This window comes from Canis lupus, unplaced genomic scaffold (assembly GCF_011100685.1).
Source record: "Canis lupus familiaris isolate Mischka breed German Shepherd unplaced genomic scaffold, alternate assembly UU_Cfam_GSD_1.0 chrUn_S374H534, whole genome shotgun sequence".
In the NCBI taxonomy this organism is placed as follows: domain Eukaryota; kingdom Metazoa; phylum Chordata; class Mammalia; order Carnivora; family Canidae; genus Canis; species Canis lupus.
The window spans coordinates 17,033-36,049 of record NW_023331301.1 but is presented as its reverse complement, the minus strand read 5'-3'; the positions used below and the strand labels follow the sequence as shown (position 1 = coordinate 36,049).

Sequence of the window (19,017 nt, the reverse complement as noted above, 5' to 3'; positions counted from 1 at the left end):
GCCATTATTGCAGTGTTTGGGTATTAATGTCTATGGAGTTGAATCATCAGGGTAACAAAAATATCTGAATTGACTTGACAATTCATCTTGAATCAACTGGAACAGACCCAGAAATCCAAGCCAGTTTTCTCAGAAAGCCTTTCTGACTGATCTCAGCATTACCTCTTTGGAAAAGGAAGGTAGTTCAAGAAATGAAGAATGGTTGATGGGATAGTTGAAGAAAAAGGCTATGGGGGGATTGGCTCCCACCTTTGTCACTCTTGGAACATCCTGTCATCTGAGAATGAACAAAGACCAATTTTGGGGGGGGGTTGAGGGTCATATATGTATTTAATTGTGTTTTTTTAATGCTAATCTTGTGAAAACATTGACAGATGAATGGGAAAACTACTAGATGCAAATTACTGTATCTGCGACTATGCTTTCTCAAAGTCCCATAAACTGCTCCCTATAATTTTGATAGTGGAACTGCTTTCTCTAATTTGATAGTGGGACCACATAAAGTAAAATCTGTCATTTGTGTGGATTCATTTCAGATTTCTGGGGAGATTGATACATCTTTGTGTCTCTCAGAAAGGCTAGCAGGTGGAGAAAAGTAATTTGGTACTTAACTATAGGCCTCTTTATCTAGTGTTTTGACTTTCGGTGCTGGAAAGAAATCTATGGGATGTTAATACAATACACTCAGCTTTCTAGATTATCTCCTTCCCTTATGCTGTGATTTACTTTAATGTATAAGGTACGGTCTCAAGGTAGTACAGGTAGCCTGAGTGTCTAGAGGCCTTTAGATATAAAGGAATCTAGCCAGTGAGCATAATTCTCAGTACTAAACTGCCACAAGGAAGAAGCTTACTAACCCTGTATATCAGGGTCCAAAAAATTCAAAGATGTGCCTAAATAGGTTATACAGATTTAGGCCAGTCAAAAGCTAACAGCAGTTTCAGGTAGAGGTGCATGCCTAATGTTAATCAGTATAGATTCCATTTACTGCATTCTTTTGATCACTGAAGTAAAAGCTTATAAAAAATTCAAAAAAAAAAGAGTCAGATGCCTAACTGACTGAGCCACCCAGGCACTCCTGGAAAGAAAATCTTAAAAGCAGTAGAGGGAAAAAGACAGATCAGAGGAGTGACAAGAATGGTGGTTGACTGTTTATCAGAAACAATGGATACCATGTCAGTGAAATGCAATTTTTAAAGTTCTTCTTAAAGAAGAAAAACAAACTGTCAAGCTAGAATTCCATATCTAGTGAAAATAAACTTCAATAAGAAAGATACAACAGGCACCTTAATAGTCATAAAAGATGAGAGACAATTTGTTGCCAGCAGACCTATACAAAAAGTCATGCTAAAGAAAATTCTTCATATCAAGAGAAAATATGTCAGATGGAAACCTGAATTAATAAGGAAGACTGAGAAGGTCTGGAAATGGTAAAGAAGTATGTAAATATGACAAAAAGTCTATTTTTTATTTTGTTTTTCTATTTTTTATTTTTTATTTATTTTTTAATAATAAATTTATTTTTTATTGGTGTTCAATTTGCCAACATACAGAATAACACCCGTGCTCATCCCAAAATGCCCCCATCAGTGCCTGTCACCATTCACACCCCCTCCACCACCCTCCTCCCCTTCCACCACCCCTAGTTCGTTTCCCGAGTTAGGAGTCTTTCATGTTCTGTCTCCCTTTCTGATATTCCCTACCCATTTCTTCTCCCTTCTATTCCCTTTCACTATTATTTATATTCCCCCAATGAATGAGAACATATAGTGTTTGTCCTTCTCTGATTGATAATGGAATATTACTCAGCCATTAGAAATGACAAATACCCACCATTTGCTTCAACATGGATGGAACTGGAGGGTATTATACTGAGTGAAATAAGTCAAAAAGTCTATTTTTTAACTTGTATTATTTACTTTATCATTAACCACCTAAGAAATAATAAAATACTATAGGGGTTTTATAATGTATTTTGAAGTAAAATATACTACAACAATAGCAGAGAGGACTTAAAGGGGGCTAAAAAATTATTTATTTATTTATTTGTAAAATACTCTTCATGAAGTATCCTTGAATAACAATTTGTAGTGACCAGTATGCTATAGATGAGTATTATAATCACGAGAGCATCCAGTCACACAAAAATAATACAAGGACACTTAATTAGATAGTCTTTACAGGAGAGAAAGTGGAATGTTAAAAAATATTCAATCCAAAAGAAGGAAGGAAAGAAATGCAAAGGAATGAAGAATGGGACAAATACAATTAACTCAAATATCAACAATAATACTAAATGTAAATGGGGGCACCTGGGTGGCTCAGTTGTTTAAGCATCTGCCTTCAGCTCAGGTAATGATCCTGATCCCAGGTTCCTGGGATCCAGCCCCACATCAGGCTTCCTGCTCAGCATAGAGCCTGCCTCTCCCTCTCCTGCTACTCCCCTTACTTGCTCTCTCTCTTTCTGTTAAATAAAATCTTTAAAAAATATTAAATGTAAATGGACCATGTATGTGATTTAAGAAAGATTTTCAGACTGTATAAGAGAGCAAGATTCAAGTATATATTATTATATCAGTTCTTAAATACAAAGATATGTTTCAAGCATAAGCATAGAGGATGATATGCCATATGTTATATTTAATTTTATATGTCAACTGGCCATGGGGTCTCCAGATTAAACATTATTTCTGGTGTGTCTGTGAGAGTGTTAGTACGGAACTAGTATTCAAATTGGTGTACTTAGTCGATTGCCCTTCCGTCCTGGGTAGGTGTCATTCAACCCATTGATGGGCCTGAATGGGGGGGGTGCGGAATTGCTTGCTTGCTTTCTTCACTGATTGAGCTGGTATATTTCACTTTGTCTCTTCTAGACGTTGGACTGGAATTTATCAGCTTCCCTGGTTCTCAGGCCTTTAAACTTGGACTGAATGACAGAACTGTCTTTCCTGGGTTTTATTTCACAGATGGCAGATTGTAGGACCTCCACTTCCATAATCACATGAACCAATTCATTATAAACAACCTCTCTCTGTCCCCCTTTCTCTCTCTTAATTATGTATCTTTTCTACCATGCAAACAGTAACCATTTTTTGGTATAGTTGTATTAATAACAAAGTAAATTCCAAGGACCACTAGGTCTTTATAAAAGAATTTTATAGTGATAAAAGTGTCAGTTCATCAAGACATACAATAAATGTGAATCCGCTAGTAACAACAATTTATGCATGAATGACATATCTAAATAAAGAAATGGAGAATCCAAAATCATAGATTGAGAGTTTAATAACTTTTTTTGAAAATTGGTAGAATATGTGATTTAAAAAAATCAGTAGGGGTATAGAAGAGTCAAACGACAAGAAACAAACTTAACCTAGTTGCTATTTATAGAGTATTGTACCCAAAAATTAAGAACACACATCCTTTTGGGGTGCAATGAAGCATTCGTCAAGATAGACCAGTATATTTTCTGACCACAATGGAGTTGAATTTGAAATAATTAAGAAAAAAACTGCATATACTTGCAAATTAAGACTTTTTTTTTAAAGCCAGAAACTTAAATAACTGAATGTGTACAAGAAGAAATTAGAGGATATTAGAAAATATCTTCCCTTTCATACTGTTTTTTTAGAGTCTGTGTAAAATTAGTATCATTTCTTCAATAAATGTTTGGTAGATTTCACTATAGGAGCCATCTAGGTCTGAAGTTTTTTTCATGGGAATTTTTTAAGTACAAATTGAATTTATTTAATAGATACACAGCTATTCAGTGTACTTCTTCTAGAGTTAGCTTTTGTAGGTAATGTCTTTAGAATTTTGTGTGCTCAATTAAGTTATCAGGTTCACTGGCATAAGTTGCTCATAATGTTTCCTTAATATTCTTTTAATTTTTGTATTATCTATAGTGATTGCCCCTCTTTAATTCCCGATACTGATATTTTTGTATTTTTTTCTTGATTAGTCTGGCTAAAGTTTTATAAATTTTCTTATTCTTTACAAAGAATTAGCTTTTTGTTCTTATTTATTTTTCTCTATTGCTTTTCTGTTTCTTAATATTTCTTCTTGGATTTATGTTATTCATTCCTTCTTTCTTTGGATTTAATTTACCATTCTTTTTCTAAAGTGGAAGATTAGATTATTGATTTAAACCCTTTGTTATACTCTTTAAAGACATTCAATTGATGCTACACATTTCCCTCTAGACACTGCTTTATCTACATCTTGCATATGTTTTTAAATTGTGTTCTCATTTTCATTCAATTAAAAATATTTCTAATCTTTACTTTGATCTTCTTATTCATGGGTTATTTAGAGTGTTTTTTTTCCTGTAATATTTGGAAATTAGCTTAATATACTTCCAGTTTAATTTCATTGTGGTCTAAGAACATATTTGATATGACTTCAATTTTAAAAATGTGTTGAAATTTGTTTTATATCATAGAATAAAATCTATCAGATTAAGACTTGCCATGTTGAATGCCATAATAAATTCTGAATTTTAAATGTAAGAGTATGCTTCTGTAAAATGAATTTATTCTGATGATATATGTACATGATATGTAAACCATATACTGAGAAGTTGTAAATTTTATCAAGTCAGAAAGATAGATCCCTTACATATAGTGTAGCAACAGTAGTCTCATGGTATTTCCTGAATTTCCTTTTGCAGAATTGTAAACTTAATCAAGTACAACTACTCTTAACAATTACCTTATTTTTCCAATTTTGCCTGTTACTATTTCTGCACATGCATAGTTTGGATTCTTTGATACCTTTGCACTTCCTGTGTCTCCTCTTACCATTTTCTAGTGAATATTTCAACAAGACTCAGCCATAGCGTTTCTCCCATCTTGAAATATTTCTAACACTCCACACTGTGTTTTGCCTCTGTTTTTTCTTATAATACTCTAAATATAGTTCTTTTTTAAAGCATTTCACAATTATTTAAATTTTATTGTATTCACAATTTTCTTGCTTTCTGAAGTTAGTGTTTGTCTTATTAATTTCTGTATTTGGTCTCTTGGCACAATGACTTTCTCTGGTAGACTTTCAGGATGGTTGGTAAGAAGAGAATGAGTATTGAATACTTTTTTATTATTGTAAAAGCAAAATGGGAAATTTTGAAGTAGACATTATAGAGGTTTAACATATCTGGTTGTTAATAAAAATTTTTAATAATGGTTGTGGTATAAAGGAGTTGTTGAGGATACATATACACAATAGGAAAAAAGTCAGAGAATGTATATAAATTTGGAATGTATTTTCTACATTTTCAGCATGTATAAACTTTAAAAAATATTCTGGAATCTATCTTAAATTTTTTTTAAATTTTTATTTATTTATGATAGTCACAGAGAGAGAGAGAGGCAGAGGGAGAAGCAGGCTCCATGCACCGGGAGCCCAACATGAGACTCAATTCCGGGTCTCCAGGATCGCGCCCTGGGCCAAATGCAAGCGCTAAACTGCTGCGCCACCCAGGGATCCCTGGAATCTATCTTATACATGAGCATAAGTATTATAGGTTTACATATTTTATATATATAATATTTTAAATACCTATGAAAGAAGTATTGACTTTTATGCTGTTATTAAAATGTATTTGAATAATCCTTTATTTTGGGATATTTATCACATTTGTTTATTAATAGGGAGAAAATAATGTACAGTCCATTTACTTATGTATGTATAATGCTTTTGGGAAGATACACAAAGAATCATAGCTGTTTCTTATCAGGAATTGTGTGTGGAATATATGGGTATGGGACAAAGGTAGGAAGGAATTTTCTCTGTATATAAATTTTTTACTCTCTGGGCACCCTGGCCTGTTTTCTGTTCCTCAGAACACCAGATCTTTCTTTTTGATGACTTCTCTCTAGCATGTTTTCTTTGAGACCTTGATATCTCATTTTATGAAACTGCCTCAAAAGACCATCCCTGACCACCACCCTATCTAAAATAGCAGTATTTTTTGCAAGATTTCTCCAACAGAGTGTAATATTTTCATTAGTATCTCATGTTCTCTTTCCTTCTTGCTTATTGTCTGTGTCTCTGTATTAGAATGTAAAATCTCAAAGAACAGGGATGTTGTTTGTCTTGTCTGTACTGCATTGCGTTGCAGGGACACTTAAAATACTACCTGGCTCATGGTAGACAGTAAGTGATTGTTGAATTGTGTACAGAATCTAAGGGAGCATCAAAAAACTCAGTAACGGAGATAAATTATTCATTATCTTAATATTTAAAAAAACAAAAACAAAAATACCCCAGGCCCCTGGGTGATACAGTCAGTTGAGTGTCTGACCCTTGGTTTCAGCTCAGGTTGTGATCTCAGGGTCATGAGATGGATCGCCATGTATGGTGCTCAGTGCAGAGTCTACTTGAGATTCTCTGTCCTCCCTCACCCTTCCTGGTCACGCTTTCTCTCAAATAAATCATTGTTAAACAAAACAAAACAAAACAAAAAATAAAAATAAAAATACCCTATCTATAGGTGGGGAAACAGTCTGAGAAAAGTGGTGTTGTTTTTCAAAGCCATGGAATGTTATAGATTGAAGCCAGTACTGTATCCTTAGCTTTTTACTATCTGGTAATATTTTCGCTGTAATGAGTTATTTTTATGTATATGCTTTTTGATCAGTAAATTAGTTATACAAATCTTAAGTCAACCTGAGGTTACGACTTTTTAAAATCCTTTTAATCATTTGTTTGTTTTTTTCCTCAAATTGTAAGTCTGTCTAACATGACCCAAGCTTTCTCAGCTGGGTTAAAAAGCCTCTACTCTGAGCTAGTTTAGATCTTCTGATTAATTTTATCTTACGTATTGGGGTAAATATTAAAAAGTGAGAAAGTCTCAGATTATGCTCCTAATTACAGAAAAATATCCTATTTTTAAGAGTCTTTTGTGGCAGGACACTAACCTAGTTCAAGACGGGGCTAATACTCCACATATGTTTATAATATATATATATATAAATAATTGCCTTTCCATTTGTGTCTCCTTTATGTTTTCTTGTTCTATATTTTGATCATTCTAGCTTTCTTTTGTGTGTGTGTATATTTTTTTATTAGAGTTCTATTTGCCAACATAGAGTATAGCACCCAGTGCTTCTCCTGTCCAGTATTCCCCTCACTGCCTGTCACCCAGTCACCCCATCCCCCTGCCCATCTCCTCTTCCACTACCCCTTATTTGCTTTCCTGAGCTAGGAGTCTCTCTTGTTTTGTCATCCTGTCTGATTTTTCCCACTCATTTTCTCCTTTCCCCTATTATCCCTTTCATTATTTTTTATATTCTCTGTATGAGTGAAACCATATAATGTTTCTCCTTCTCTGATTGACTTACTTCACTCACCATAATACCCTCCAGTCCATCCACATCGAAGCAAATGGTGAGTATTCATCCTTTCTAATGGCTGAGTAGTATTCCCTTGTATATATAGACCACATCTGGGGATCCTGGGGTGGCTCAGCAGTTTGGCCCCTGCCTTTGGCCCAGGGCATGATCCTGGAGACCAGAGATCAAGTCCCACATCAGGCTCCTGCATGGAGCCTTCTCTCTCTCTCTCTCTCATAAATGAATAAATAAAAAAATCTTTATACACTACATCTTTTTTATCCATTCATCTTTCGATGGACACTGAGGCTCCTTCCACAGTTTGGCTATTGTGGACATTGCTGCTATAAACATTTGGGGGCAGGTGTCTCAGCTTTTCACTGCCTCTGTATCTTGGGGTAAATCCCCAGCAGAGCAATTGCAGGGTCGTAGGGCAGATCTATTTTTAACTCTTTGAGGAACCTCCACACAGTTTTCCAGAGTCCCTGCACCAGTTCACATTCCCACCAACAGTGCAAGAGGGTTCCCCTTTCTCCACATCCTCTCCAACATTTGATGTTTCCTGCCTTGTTAATTTTCCCCATTCTCACTGGTGTGACCATTGGGTATCTAACTGTGGTTTTGATTTGTATTTCCCTGATGGCAAGGGATGCGGAGCATTTTCTCATGTGCTTGTTGGTCATGTCTATGTCTTCCTCTGAAATTTCTGTTCATGTCTTTTGCCCATTTCATGATTGGATTATTTGTTTCTTGGGTGTTGAGTTTAATAAGTTCTTTATAGATCTTGGACACTAGCCCTTTATCTGATATGTCATTTACAAATATCTTCTCCCATTCTGTAGGTTGTCTTTTAGTTTTGTTGACTATTTCTTTTGCTGTGCAGCTTTTTATCTTAAGTCCCAATAGTTCATTTTTGCTTTTGTTTCCCTTGCTTTCATAGATGTATCTTGCAGGAAGTTGCTGTGGCCAAGTTCAAAAAGGGAGTTGCCTGTGTTCTCCTCTAGGGTCTTGATGGATTCTTCTCTCACATTTAGATCTTTCATCCATTTTGAGTTTATCTTTGTGTCTGGTTGTAAGAGAATGGTCTAGTTCCATTCTTCTGAACGTGGCCGTTCAATTTTCCCTGAACAGGCCAATAACAGGCCAATAAATTGAAGCAGCCATCAAAAACCTCCCAAGACACAAAAGTCCAGGACCAGATGGCTTCCCAGGGGAATTCTATCAAATTTTTAAAGAAGAAATCATACCTATTCTACTAAAGCTGTTCTGAAGGATAGAAAGGGAGGAAATACTTCCAAATTCGTTTTATGAGGCCAGCATCATAAATGGTTGGTTGATTCCAAAACCAAAGACCCTACCAGAAGGGTGAATTATAGACCAATATCCCTGATGAACGCAGATGCAAAAATTCTAAACAAGATACTAGCCAATAGGATCCAACAGTACATTAAGAAGATTATTCACCATGACCAAGTGGAATTTATCCCTGGGATGCAAGGCTGGTTCAACACTTGTAAAACAATCAACTTGAAAAATCACATCAACAAGAAAAAAAACAAAAACCATATGATCTTCTCAATAGATGCAGAACAAGCATTTGACAAAATACAGCATCCATTTAATCAAAACTCTTAAGAGTGTAGGGATAGAGAGGATATTCCTCAGCATCTTAAAAGCGATCTACAAAGAACCCACAGCAAATATCATTCTCGATGGAGGAATACTGAGAGTCTTTCCCCTAAGATCAGGAATAGGACAAGGATGTCCACTCTCACCACTGCTATTCAACACAGTCCTAGAAGTCCTAGCCTCAGCAATCAGACAACAAAAAGAAATAAAAGGCATTCGAATTGGCAAAGAAGAAGTGAAACTCTCCCTCTTTACAGATGACAAGATACTGTACATAGAAAACCCAAAAGACTCCACCCCAAGGTTGCTAGAACTCATACAGCATTTTGGCAGTGTGGCAGGATACAAAATCAATGCCCAGAAATCAGTGTCATTTCTATACACTAACAATGAGACTGAAGAAAGAGAAATTAAGGAGTCAATCACATTTACAATTGCATACAAAAGCATAAGATACCTAGGAATAAACCTAACCAAAGAGGGAAAGGATCTATACACTAAAAACTACAGAACACTTCTGAAAGAAATTGAGGAAGTCACAATGAGATGGAAAAATATTCCACATTCACGGAATGGAAGAATTAATATTGTGAAAATGTCTGTGTTACCCAGGGCAATTTACACATTTAATGCAATCCCTATCAAAATACCATGGACTTTCTTCAGAGAGTTGGAACAAATCATCTTAAGATTTGTGTGGAATCAGAAAAGACCCTGAATAGCCAGCGGAATATTAAAAAAGAAACCAGAGCTGGGGGCATCACAATGCCAGATTTCAGGTTGTGCTACAAAGATGTGATCATCAAGACAGTGTGGTCCTGGCACAAAAACAGACACACAGATCAATGGAACAGAATAGAGAATCCAGAAGTGGACCCTCATTCTATGGTCAACTAATATTCAACAAAGCAGGAAAGACTATCCACTGGGAAAAGGACAGTCATTTTAATAAATGGTGCTGGGAACATTGGACAGCCACATGCAGAAGAATCTAACTTTCTCTTTACCTCTTTTTTTCTCTCTCCTTTTTCTACTTTTTCTACTGTATTTTTAAGCTGAAAATAGATTAGGACAAATACATATTTTATTATGAATTATAGTTTACAAAAATAGGAGTGCATTATTTCAACTGTAAAGTGACTCCTAAATTCAGAATTCCCCTTAAAACAAAAGAATAAAAACAGATATAAAAAACAGAACCAACTTGCATTTAATTGCTCTAAACCATAATTAATTTTAATAATATGTAATGAAAGAGAAGGACAAACATTATATGGTCTCATTCATTTGGGGAATATAAAAAATAGTGAAAGGGAGTAAAGGGGAAAGGAAAGAAAATGAGTGGGAAAAATCAGAGAGGGAGACAGAACATGAGAAACTCCTAACTCTGGGAAATGAACAAGGGGTGGTGGAAAGGGAGGTATGCAGGGGGTTGGGGTGACTGGGTGATGGGCATTGAGGAGGGCACTTGATGGGATGAGCACTGGGTGTTATGCTATATGTTGGCAAATTGAACTCCAATAAAAAGAAATTTTAAAAAATAATCTCTAACATGAAAGACTCCTAACTCTGGGAAATTAACTAGGAGTGGTGGAAGGGGATGTGGGCGGGGGGTGGAGGTGACTGGGTGACAGGCACTGAGGGGGGCACTTGATGGGATGAGCACTGGGTGTTTATATGTTGGCAAATTGAACACCAATAAAAAATAATTTTATGAAAAAATAATAATCTGTAATGAAAGCAATAAAAAGTTATTCGTTTTTGTTTTTGCTGAGCAGAGTAAAAGTGAATAAACAACAAATACTGAGATCATGATATATCTTTTCACATCCTATTTGAGAAGTCATTTTCCCTTAAGGAAACGGTTCTTCTGTCTAAGAAGGATTATGCCTTCAAAGTCTTCATGAGCATTATTTATATTTTTTCTGCATATTGTTTACATACTCATTTATTGACTTGGCCACATGATTTGCTTTCAGGGCCAGATCATGGTGATATGGACAATGAGAAAGCACTTGCCTTGAGTGTAAAATCTAAGGGAGTGACCAAAAAAAAAACCAACTTAGTAATAAAGATAAACAATATTTTAATTAATATTTCTTAAAAAATCAAATCTTTTTAAAAAATCCACAGTGAGGAAAGTAAATGCCAAACTTTAAATAAAGATATGATCAGCGAGTGTTATGCTGAGCCATAGTGGGATTTCACACAAAAGGAAATATCTGTAATTTTAATATTTTGATTTAAAAATTTCATTTTTCTGTTCACAATTTTCACATTAACTGTGATTTTTAAAATATTGCATTAAAATGGTACTTATTTTGATTATTAAAGTTTTTGGTGCCCTGGTAAATTTTGTGCCTAAGGCAAATACCTCACTTTTCTCACCTTGTCATTCTATTCCTGCTTGCTTTCTTGACATCTATATATCTATATCTATATATATCTATGGAAATATATATATGTATAAATATTTCATCATTTATTTACATTTGAGGGGTTATTATAAGTATGAATGAGTTTTCTTAACCTTCTATTTACTTTTGACCTAATAAACATGCTTCCAGATAGGTTTCTATTATCTCATTTACCAATAGGACTTTGATTTTAGAATTCAGAATTAACCCAGTGTGGCACTATATGACATATTTTAAAATATTTATCCCTTCCAAAGCTCTGGTATTTCCATATGCCTAATTTAGCTCACATTCTAACAGCTCCCTCTGGAAATATTCAGTAGGGTCTTGGCAGTCCCAGTCCCCAAAGCACTTTCTCCGTTGTATTGTAAAGTGTTAAAGGAGATCTCAAAACCTAAGGTTCCTTTGTGAGGAAGGATGGCTACTTGTGAGAATTACATAAAACCCCTGGAGACTCAAATTTCCAAGGAATGGAGTAATATTCATATTTACCAGAAACAAGGAGAGGACAACAGAGAAGATATCACAGCTATTCTACTGTTTCATCTGCTGCATTGGAATACAATGGAATAGAGGTCAGAGTTTCAGTAGGAATAGCAGAGGCAAAAACCTAAATTCAGCAGTGTGGCATTTTCTACCCTCCACCCTAATAGATCTCTAATGCTCTTGATGTTTGGAATTACTTTAATGGTGGACAAAACTTTCATTCTCTTATCATAATTAAGTAGAATTATCAAGAGCCTTCACAGAATTGACATCTGGTATTAAAATCAAGGAACATAAGAATGAATGATATGTTTTATTATTCTTATAAAATATGGATGAAAGGGAGAAAGATACAGAAAGTTAGGCTAAAGCCTCCAGAGAAAAAAAAAGCTTAACAGATTTTATGATTTTGCAGATTAGTCCAGATCTCTTAATATCCATGCTCAGTAAATTTGAGAGTTTCTTCTCTTGCCTATGGTTCTATTATTCAACAACACAAAGCTTTGATAGAGAAAGTTGTAAAACTGAGAAAAGCTTGATATCAAATGATTGACTGCATTGGCAGTTTTACATGAAAGCTTTACTGCACCGCCACAATTTCTCCTATTAATCACTCCAATTTTTGTTGCCACCATCACCCAGGGTTTACCCTAGAGCCATTGACAAAGGATCTCATGGCAATATATCTATTTAGTAGAGCTACCTCTTAACATCTACATATTTGCAGAGTTCACTTTGGTTTAAACATACTTAAATAAATTATTATTATTACCTTCTTCCTTATATATCATGATCCTTGTATCCCTGTCAGAGTCAACACGTTATTCTATGTGAAAGATGAAAAGCCAACCTTCTGAAAGCAAAGCTAGATGACTTTCCCAGGATCAAACATTTAGTGAATTGCTGAGCCAACACTTACTCATTCTACAAAAGCATTAGAATCACATAAAAGGTTTCCAAAGTAAGGATAGTTCTATCTTATTACATTGCTTAAAAAGTTAGGAAATTTAGAAGTAATTTAAACCATCTAATTTTACTGATGAAAGAATTTCCTGGCTGAATACCTATATATTTGTTTAGTGCTTTATATGTTTATCAATAGCATCAGTACCAATTAAATCTTTGATTATGTTCTTTAGCTTGATCCACATTTTTAATATGTAAAACTTACTACTAATTTATCCTTAAATAACTTATAAACTTCAATCAATATGCTGACAGAAATTACACTCAGATTTTTGGAAACTTTGTTGAACAATTTCATTTCTTTAGAATGATATTAAAGAGATTTACCTTTATTTTATAAAGAGAAAGCATCTTTTTTTTATCAGATTCACTTATATGTGGAAAAAATATATATGAGGGAATGGGGAGTAATTAATGAGTGGTTCAGATTTGGTAAACTATAAGAAGGATACTACTCAAGAGAAAATGATTAGTACTGAAGACTGAATTATAAATTTATTTTATAGACCAACTGTTAAGAATGGAATATGGTGGGAAGTGTACTTATCACTCATTTTTGTTTGAAAGGAACCAACAATAGGGTTTTTGTTTTGTTTTTAAAATATAATGGCAAGACAGACATGGGCTATAGTGGAGTGGCAATGAACAAGAGGACAAACAGAGAATGAAAAAATTTCATATAGAAAAGAATATGAATAAATGATAGGAAGAAGAGAAAATGTTAAAGAAAAGTGAGATTTAAGGTAAGCAACGTAAATAGGGAAAGAAAATTAGGGGAAAATGAGTTCAGTAAATTAAAAGGGGAAAAGAAACCATAAACTTATAAAAATAAATTAGGAAAATGAAGACTTGGTGATGAATAAAAGGGGAGATAAAGAGGACAGAACATAAGGAAGAAAAGGAGTGAATGTTTCAAAGAGATAGGGAAGTAAGGCCCTTGGGTCTCTAAACACCTGGCTCGAGAGGCTGGTCTGACCAGTTTACACTCCAGATATGCACAGTTTGCTGGTAGTGTTTGTGTCTCCACCCTAAAAATGAAGGCAGCCCTCTCCTTTGCCTTCCCTACTTCTCTACTGTATCCTCATTGCCACAGAGAGAAGAATCTATGAATTAGCTGAAAGGCAAGGAAGATTGGAAATACAGTGGTGAGGATTTAGATGCTCATTTCGGCCTCTTTTTGACAACACTTTTCCCATGAATTGGCTGAAATCGGATATTTTTATTCTGAAAAGGGCCATATAATCTGTAAAATTTTTTCCCAGAAATTTGTTTTATTTTACCTAGAAAAATGATCATCTCACACACAATTCTCTGGATTTACGTGAGCTACCATTTCAGAATCACAGGTAGAGAGGATACATAGATGAGAAGGGGATAGTGTCAGGTAGTATCTTATAACATCTGTTTAGGTAATAGTTAAAAAAACAGAGATGAAAGACTGGAAATAGGTGGAGTGGAGGCTAATAAGCCTTAATCATAAATACCTTCAGAAAGCCTCTGTCTCAGAGATGTCATTAAACACTAACACCATGAAATAATACACTCAGATTGAGCTTGTAGGATTCAAGAAAACTAAGTAAAAGGGGGCTTTGACTTACATTCCTGAATATATTTTTATAGGCAGTTGATGGAATGAATGTTGAGACAAATGGCTTCCTAAATGCTAACAAGAAGTGAGTAGAGAAGCTAATTTAAAGAGCTACAAAAAAAAAGTTTTATTTTCATGTGTCTGTAGGCCATTTGTATGTCTTCTTTGAAGAAACATCTGTTCATGTCTTCCACCCATTTCTTGACTGGATTTTTTGTTTCTTGGTTGTTAAGTTTTTAAATTCTTCACATATTTTGGAAACTAGCCCTTTATCTGAGATAAGACGTTTGCAAATATCTTCTTCTATTCTGTAGGTTCCTTTTAGTTTTGTTGATCCTAGTTGTATAAAAGCTTTTTATCTTGATGAATTCCTGATAATCTACTTTTGCTTTTGTTTCTCTTGCCTTTGGAGGTGTGTCTAGCAAGAAGTTGTTACAGCAGAGGCCAAAGACATTGCTGCCTGGGTTCTCCTCTAGGATTTGGGTGGATTCCTATCTCACATTTAGGTCTTTCATCCATTTTTATTTTATTTTTGTGTATGTATGGCTAATAAGTGGTCCAGTTTCATTCTTCTACATAAAGAATGGCTGTCCAAATTTCCCAACACCATTTGTTGAAGAGACTGTCTTTTTTCCATTGGATATTCTTTCCAGCTTTGTCGAAGATCAATTGAGGGTCCATTTCTGGGTTTTCTATTCTGTTCCATTGATCTGTATGTCTATTTTTGTGTCAGTACCATATTGTCTTGATGACTGCAGCTTTGTGATACAGTTTGAAGTCCAGAATTGTGATGCCTCCAGTTTTGGTTTTCTTTTTCAACATTACTTTGGCTATTCAGGGTCTTTTCTGGTTCCATACAAAGTAGGAGTGTTTGTTTCAGCTCTGTGAAAAATGTTGATAGGGATTGCATTGAACATGTAGATTATTTTGAGTAGCATAGTTAAAATTTTCTGTAGGTCTCACTTTCCCTGTGTGTCTAGTATTTGTATATATGTGTATACTGTGTATATATACTGATTAATATGTGAAATCATGACTTTCATAAATTCCACCTGTGGCTTGGAGTGAAACATGGAAACTTGTATATTATCTATTCAGCTCCAGAGATACTTAAAACATATATTTTTAATGTTTCCTAAAATATGTATCCTAACAATGAACTATATAGACTTACTGTTTTGTTTTGTTTTGTTTTTACTTTTCTATTTATCTCCTTTATTTCCATCACCCTTTTCTCTTCCAGTCTTTCATTCTAATTACTTACTCATTAGCATTTTCTGTCAAATATTTTCCCTTTTTTGGTACCCTATATTCCACAGAGCTTACTTAAAAGCAACTGTGCTATTTAGTTAAATAGTATAGAGGAGCATATATATTGGTATATACTGGTATATATTGCATTATATTTTTCTGTAGATTAGCAATATTCAAACTCTAAGAATATTTCATACCTATGACAAAACATTTTTTAAGATGTACCTTAAGTATATGCAATTTATTTATAAGTACCATTATATCAATATATATATCAAAAATAGTATTTTGAAAAGAATAAAATTAAAGCACAATATGTACAAATATGCACAATTATATACTTGTTATATATATATACTATATTCTGTTCACTCCTCAATGAATCATCATGTGTCCCTTCTTTAATGAGCATACCCCACTTTAATAGCCTGTGCCTTAAGTCTGTATTTTTCCCACAATAACTTAGAAAGGTTCATCTTCTAATTTTAGGCTCTATAAATGAGTGATTTTTAGACTATCAATATTATTTTTATTTAAGTACACAAAAAAGAATATCCACTGATTAAGGCTGAGTTAGTAATTTCTTTATTTAAATGAAATAGAACACACTTGCATTCTTCCACTACTGGTCAATCAGAACCAAAGAGAAAACTAGGGCAGCCCGGGTGGCTCAGTGGTTTAGCCTAACCCCTAACCCTTCAGCCCAGAGCATGACCCTGGGGACCCCAGATCGAGTCCCATGTTGGGCTTCCTGAATGGAGCCTGCTTCTCCCTCTGCCCGTGTCTCTGCCTCTGTGTGTGTGTGTATGCGTGTGTCTCTCATGAATAAATAAATAAAAAATCATAAAAAAGGAGTAAACTCATTCTAAACTTAGGTAACCACGGTAACCTTAGTTTTCTTATCTTTGAGAGGAATTTGCTAAACTGTAATAGGATCTTTATTGTTACTCCTATCTATTCTATGCTATGATTTTATGCATTGACATAACTTATTTTTTAAAATGGTATATTGGAAAATTTTGTATTGCAGTGTATTGTTTGTTGAAAGGCTAAAGGCTCTCCTCCCTTGACTGTTACAACGGACATCAGAGAATTAAGGATACCGAAAGTATAGAAGTAACTGAGATTTAGATAGTGTTAATTAAGCTGCATGAACAAGGTATGGAGGGCTACATAAGTGGTATTTAACCAGGAATATAACTATGTGAATGTAACTAAGTTACATGGAAAGTAGAGTTATCATTGGAATCCTGATTATCAGTTTGGAGTCAGGGTAATAGAAGGACACCAGACTAGAGGAGGTTCATAGAAGAATTAATAAGAGAATACAGAGGGCAAGGCAGAGAGTTAGTAGGCAAGAAGGAGGAACTCCACAGAAATGGGAAAAAAAGGAAATACTTAGGAAAAAAATGGACTTGAATGAAAAAAAAGGTATAATTACAAGAAAATAGCTAAGTCTCAAGCACAGTATAACCATAAAAATGCAAAGATCTTAATAGAGTTATGTTGTATCTCAAATAGGAAACTTCTTATATGACTTAGGAAGGCAGGAATCCCAAGGTGCAGGATTCCAAATTCTTAAAGTAGAGAGCAATTCTATAGAAGTGCATGGTTGGATGGGAATAAGAGTTGTGGTATGAAAGCAGTATTTTTGTTGGGTTGCCTGCTTTAAATTTGGATCTTAACAGAAGGTTTGGAGTTTACCTAAGATGTTGGAGAGGGTTGAGAGACGATTTTTAACTGATGTGACAGATAGGTCATTTTTTTTTTTTTGGAAAAGGATGGGACAGGAGAAGCAGAGGGATAATCTTAAACTCATGTCTAGCATGGAGCGTGACTCAGGGCTCAATCTCACCACCCTGAGATCATGACCTGAGCCGATATCAAGAGTCTGACACTTAACTGACTGAGCCTCCAGATATGTCAAATATTTTTAGTTGGAGAAGAGTGAGGATCTAGCTGGAAGAAATAGTAATAACAATGAAATCTGCTTCTTGATGTACTGCAGGCAGAGGAGATGGAAAATAACAACAGTACGGTGGTGAAAGAATTCATCCTTCTTGGTCTAACCCAGTCTCGAAATATTCAGCTCTTGGTCTTTGTGCTAGTTTTAATCTTCTATTTCATCATCCTCCCTGGAAACTTCCTCATCATCCTCACCATCAGAACAGATCCTGGCCTCACAGCCCCCCTCTACTTCTTTCTGGGCAACTTGGCTTTCCTGGATGCATCCTACTCCTTCATTGTGGCTCCCAGGATGCTGGTGGACTTCCTTTCTGAGAAGAAGGTAATCTCCTACAGGGGTTGCATCACTCAGCTCTTTTTCTTGCACTTCCTTGGAGGAGGGGAAGGATTACTCCTTGTTGTGATGGCCTTTGACCGCTACATTGCCATCTGTCGGCCTTTACACTATTCAACTGTCATGAACCCTAGAGCCTGCTATGCCTTGCTATTGGCTCTGTGGCTTGGAGGCTTTGTCCACTCCATTATCCAGGTGGCCCTCATCCTCCGCTTGCCCTTCTGTGGCCCAAACCGACTGGATAACTTCTTCTGTGATGTGCCGCAGGTCATCAAGCTGGCCTGCACGGACACCTTTGTGGTGGAGCTTCTGATGGTCTTCAATAGTGGTCTGATGACCCTCTTGTGCTTCCTGGGCCTTCTGGCCTCATATGCAGTGATCCTCTGCCGTGTACATGGGTCCTCCTCTGAGGGGAAGAACAAGGCAGTATCCACATGCACCACCCATATCATTGTTATATTTCTTATGTTTGGGCCCGGCATCTTCATCTACACTCGCCCCTTCAGAGCCTTCCCAGCTGACAAAGTGGTTTCTCTTTTTCACACAGTGATCTTTCCTTTGTTGAATCCTGTGATTTATACCCTTCGTAACCAGGAAGTAAAAGCTTCTATGAAGAGGCTATTTAATCAGCATAGAGCCTAATTATGGGAAAAAAAGAATAAAAATTCAAGACCAGAGAATTTTCTTTGAAATTAATGTATTCATTTCTAAACACTGCATTTATTGAGCATTTCATGGGGGCTATTTTAGACAATGGGAGAGATAGCTATTAATGAGCCACCCAGGTGCCCCAACACGTCCATTCTGTTTTTTTTAATAAATTAAATTTTTATTGGTGTTCAATTTACCAACATACAGAATAACACCCAGTGCTCATCCTGTCAAGTGTCCTCCTCAGTGTCTGTCACCCATTCACCCCCAACCCCCGCCCTCCTCCTCTTCCACCACCCCTAGTTCGTTTCCCAGAGTTAGGAGTCTTTATGTTCTGTCTCCCTTTCTGATATTTCCCACACATTTCTTCTCCCTTCCCTTATATTCCCTTTCACT

General features: G+C 35.5%; 1 protein-coding gene across 1 annotated transcript; it reads left to right on the top strand.

The window, feature by feature from the left end:
• The first annotated feature begins 17,596 nt into the window (after positions 1 to 17,596).
• Positions 17,597 to 18,612, top strand: LOC119879188 (olfactory receptor 4N2). Its single transcript, XM_038589595.1, has one exon. The coding sequence runs from the start codon at positions 17,689 to 17,691 to the stop codon at positions 18,610 to 18,612; it is 924 nt and encodes a 307-aa protein (XP_038445523.1). The 5' UTR covers positions 17,597 to 17,688.
• The last annotated feature ends 405 nt before the right edge of the window (positions 18,613 to 19,017 follow it).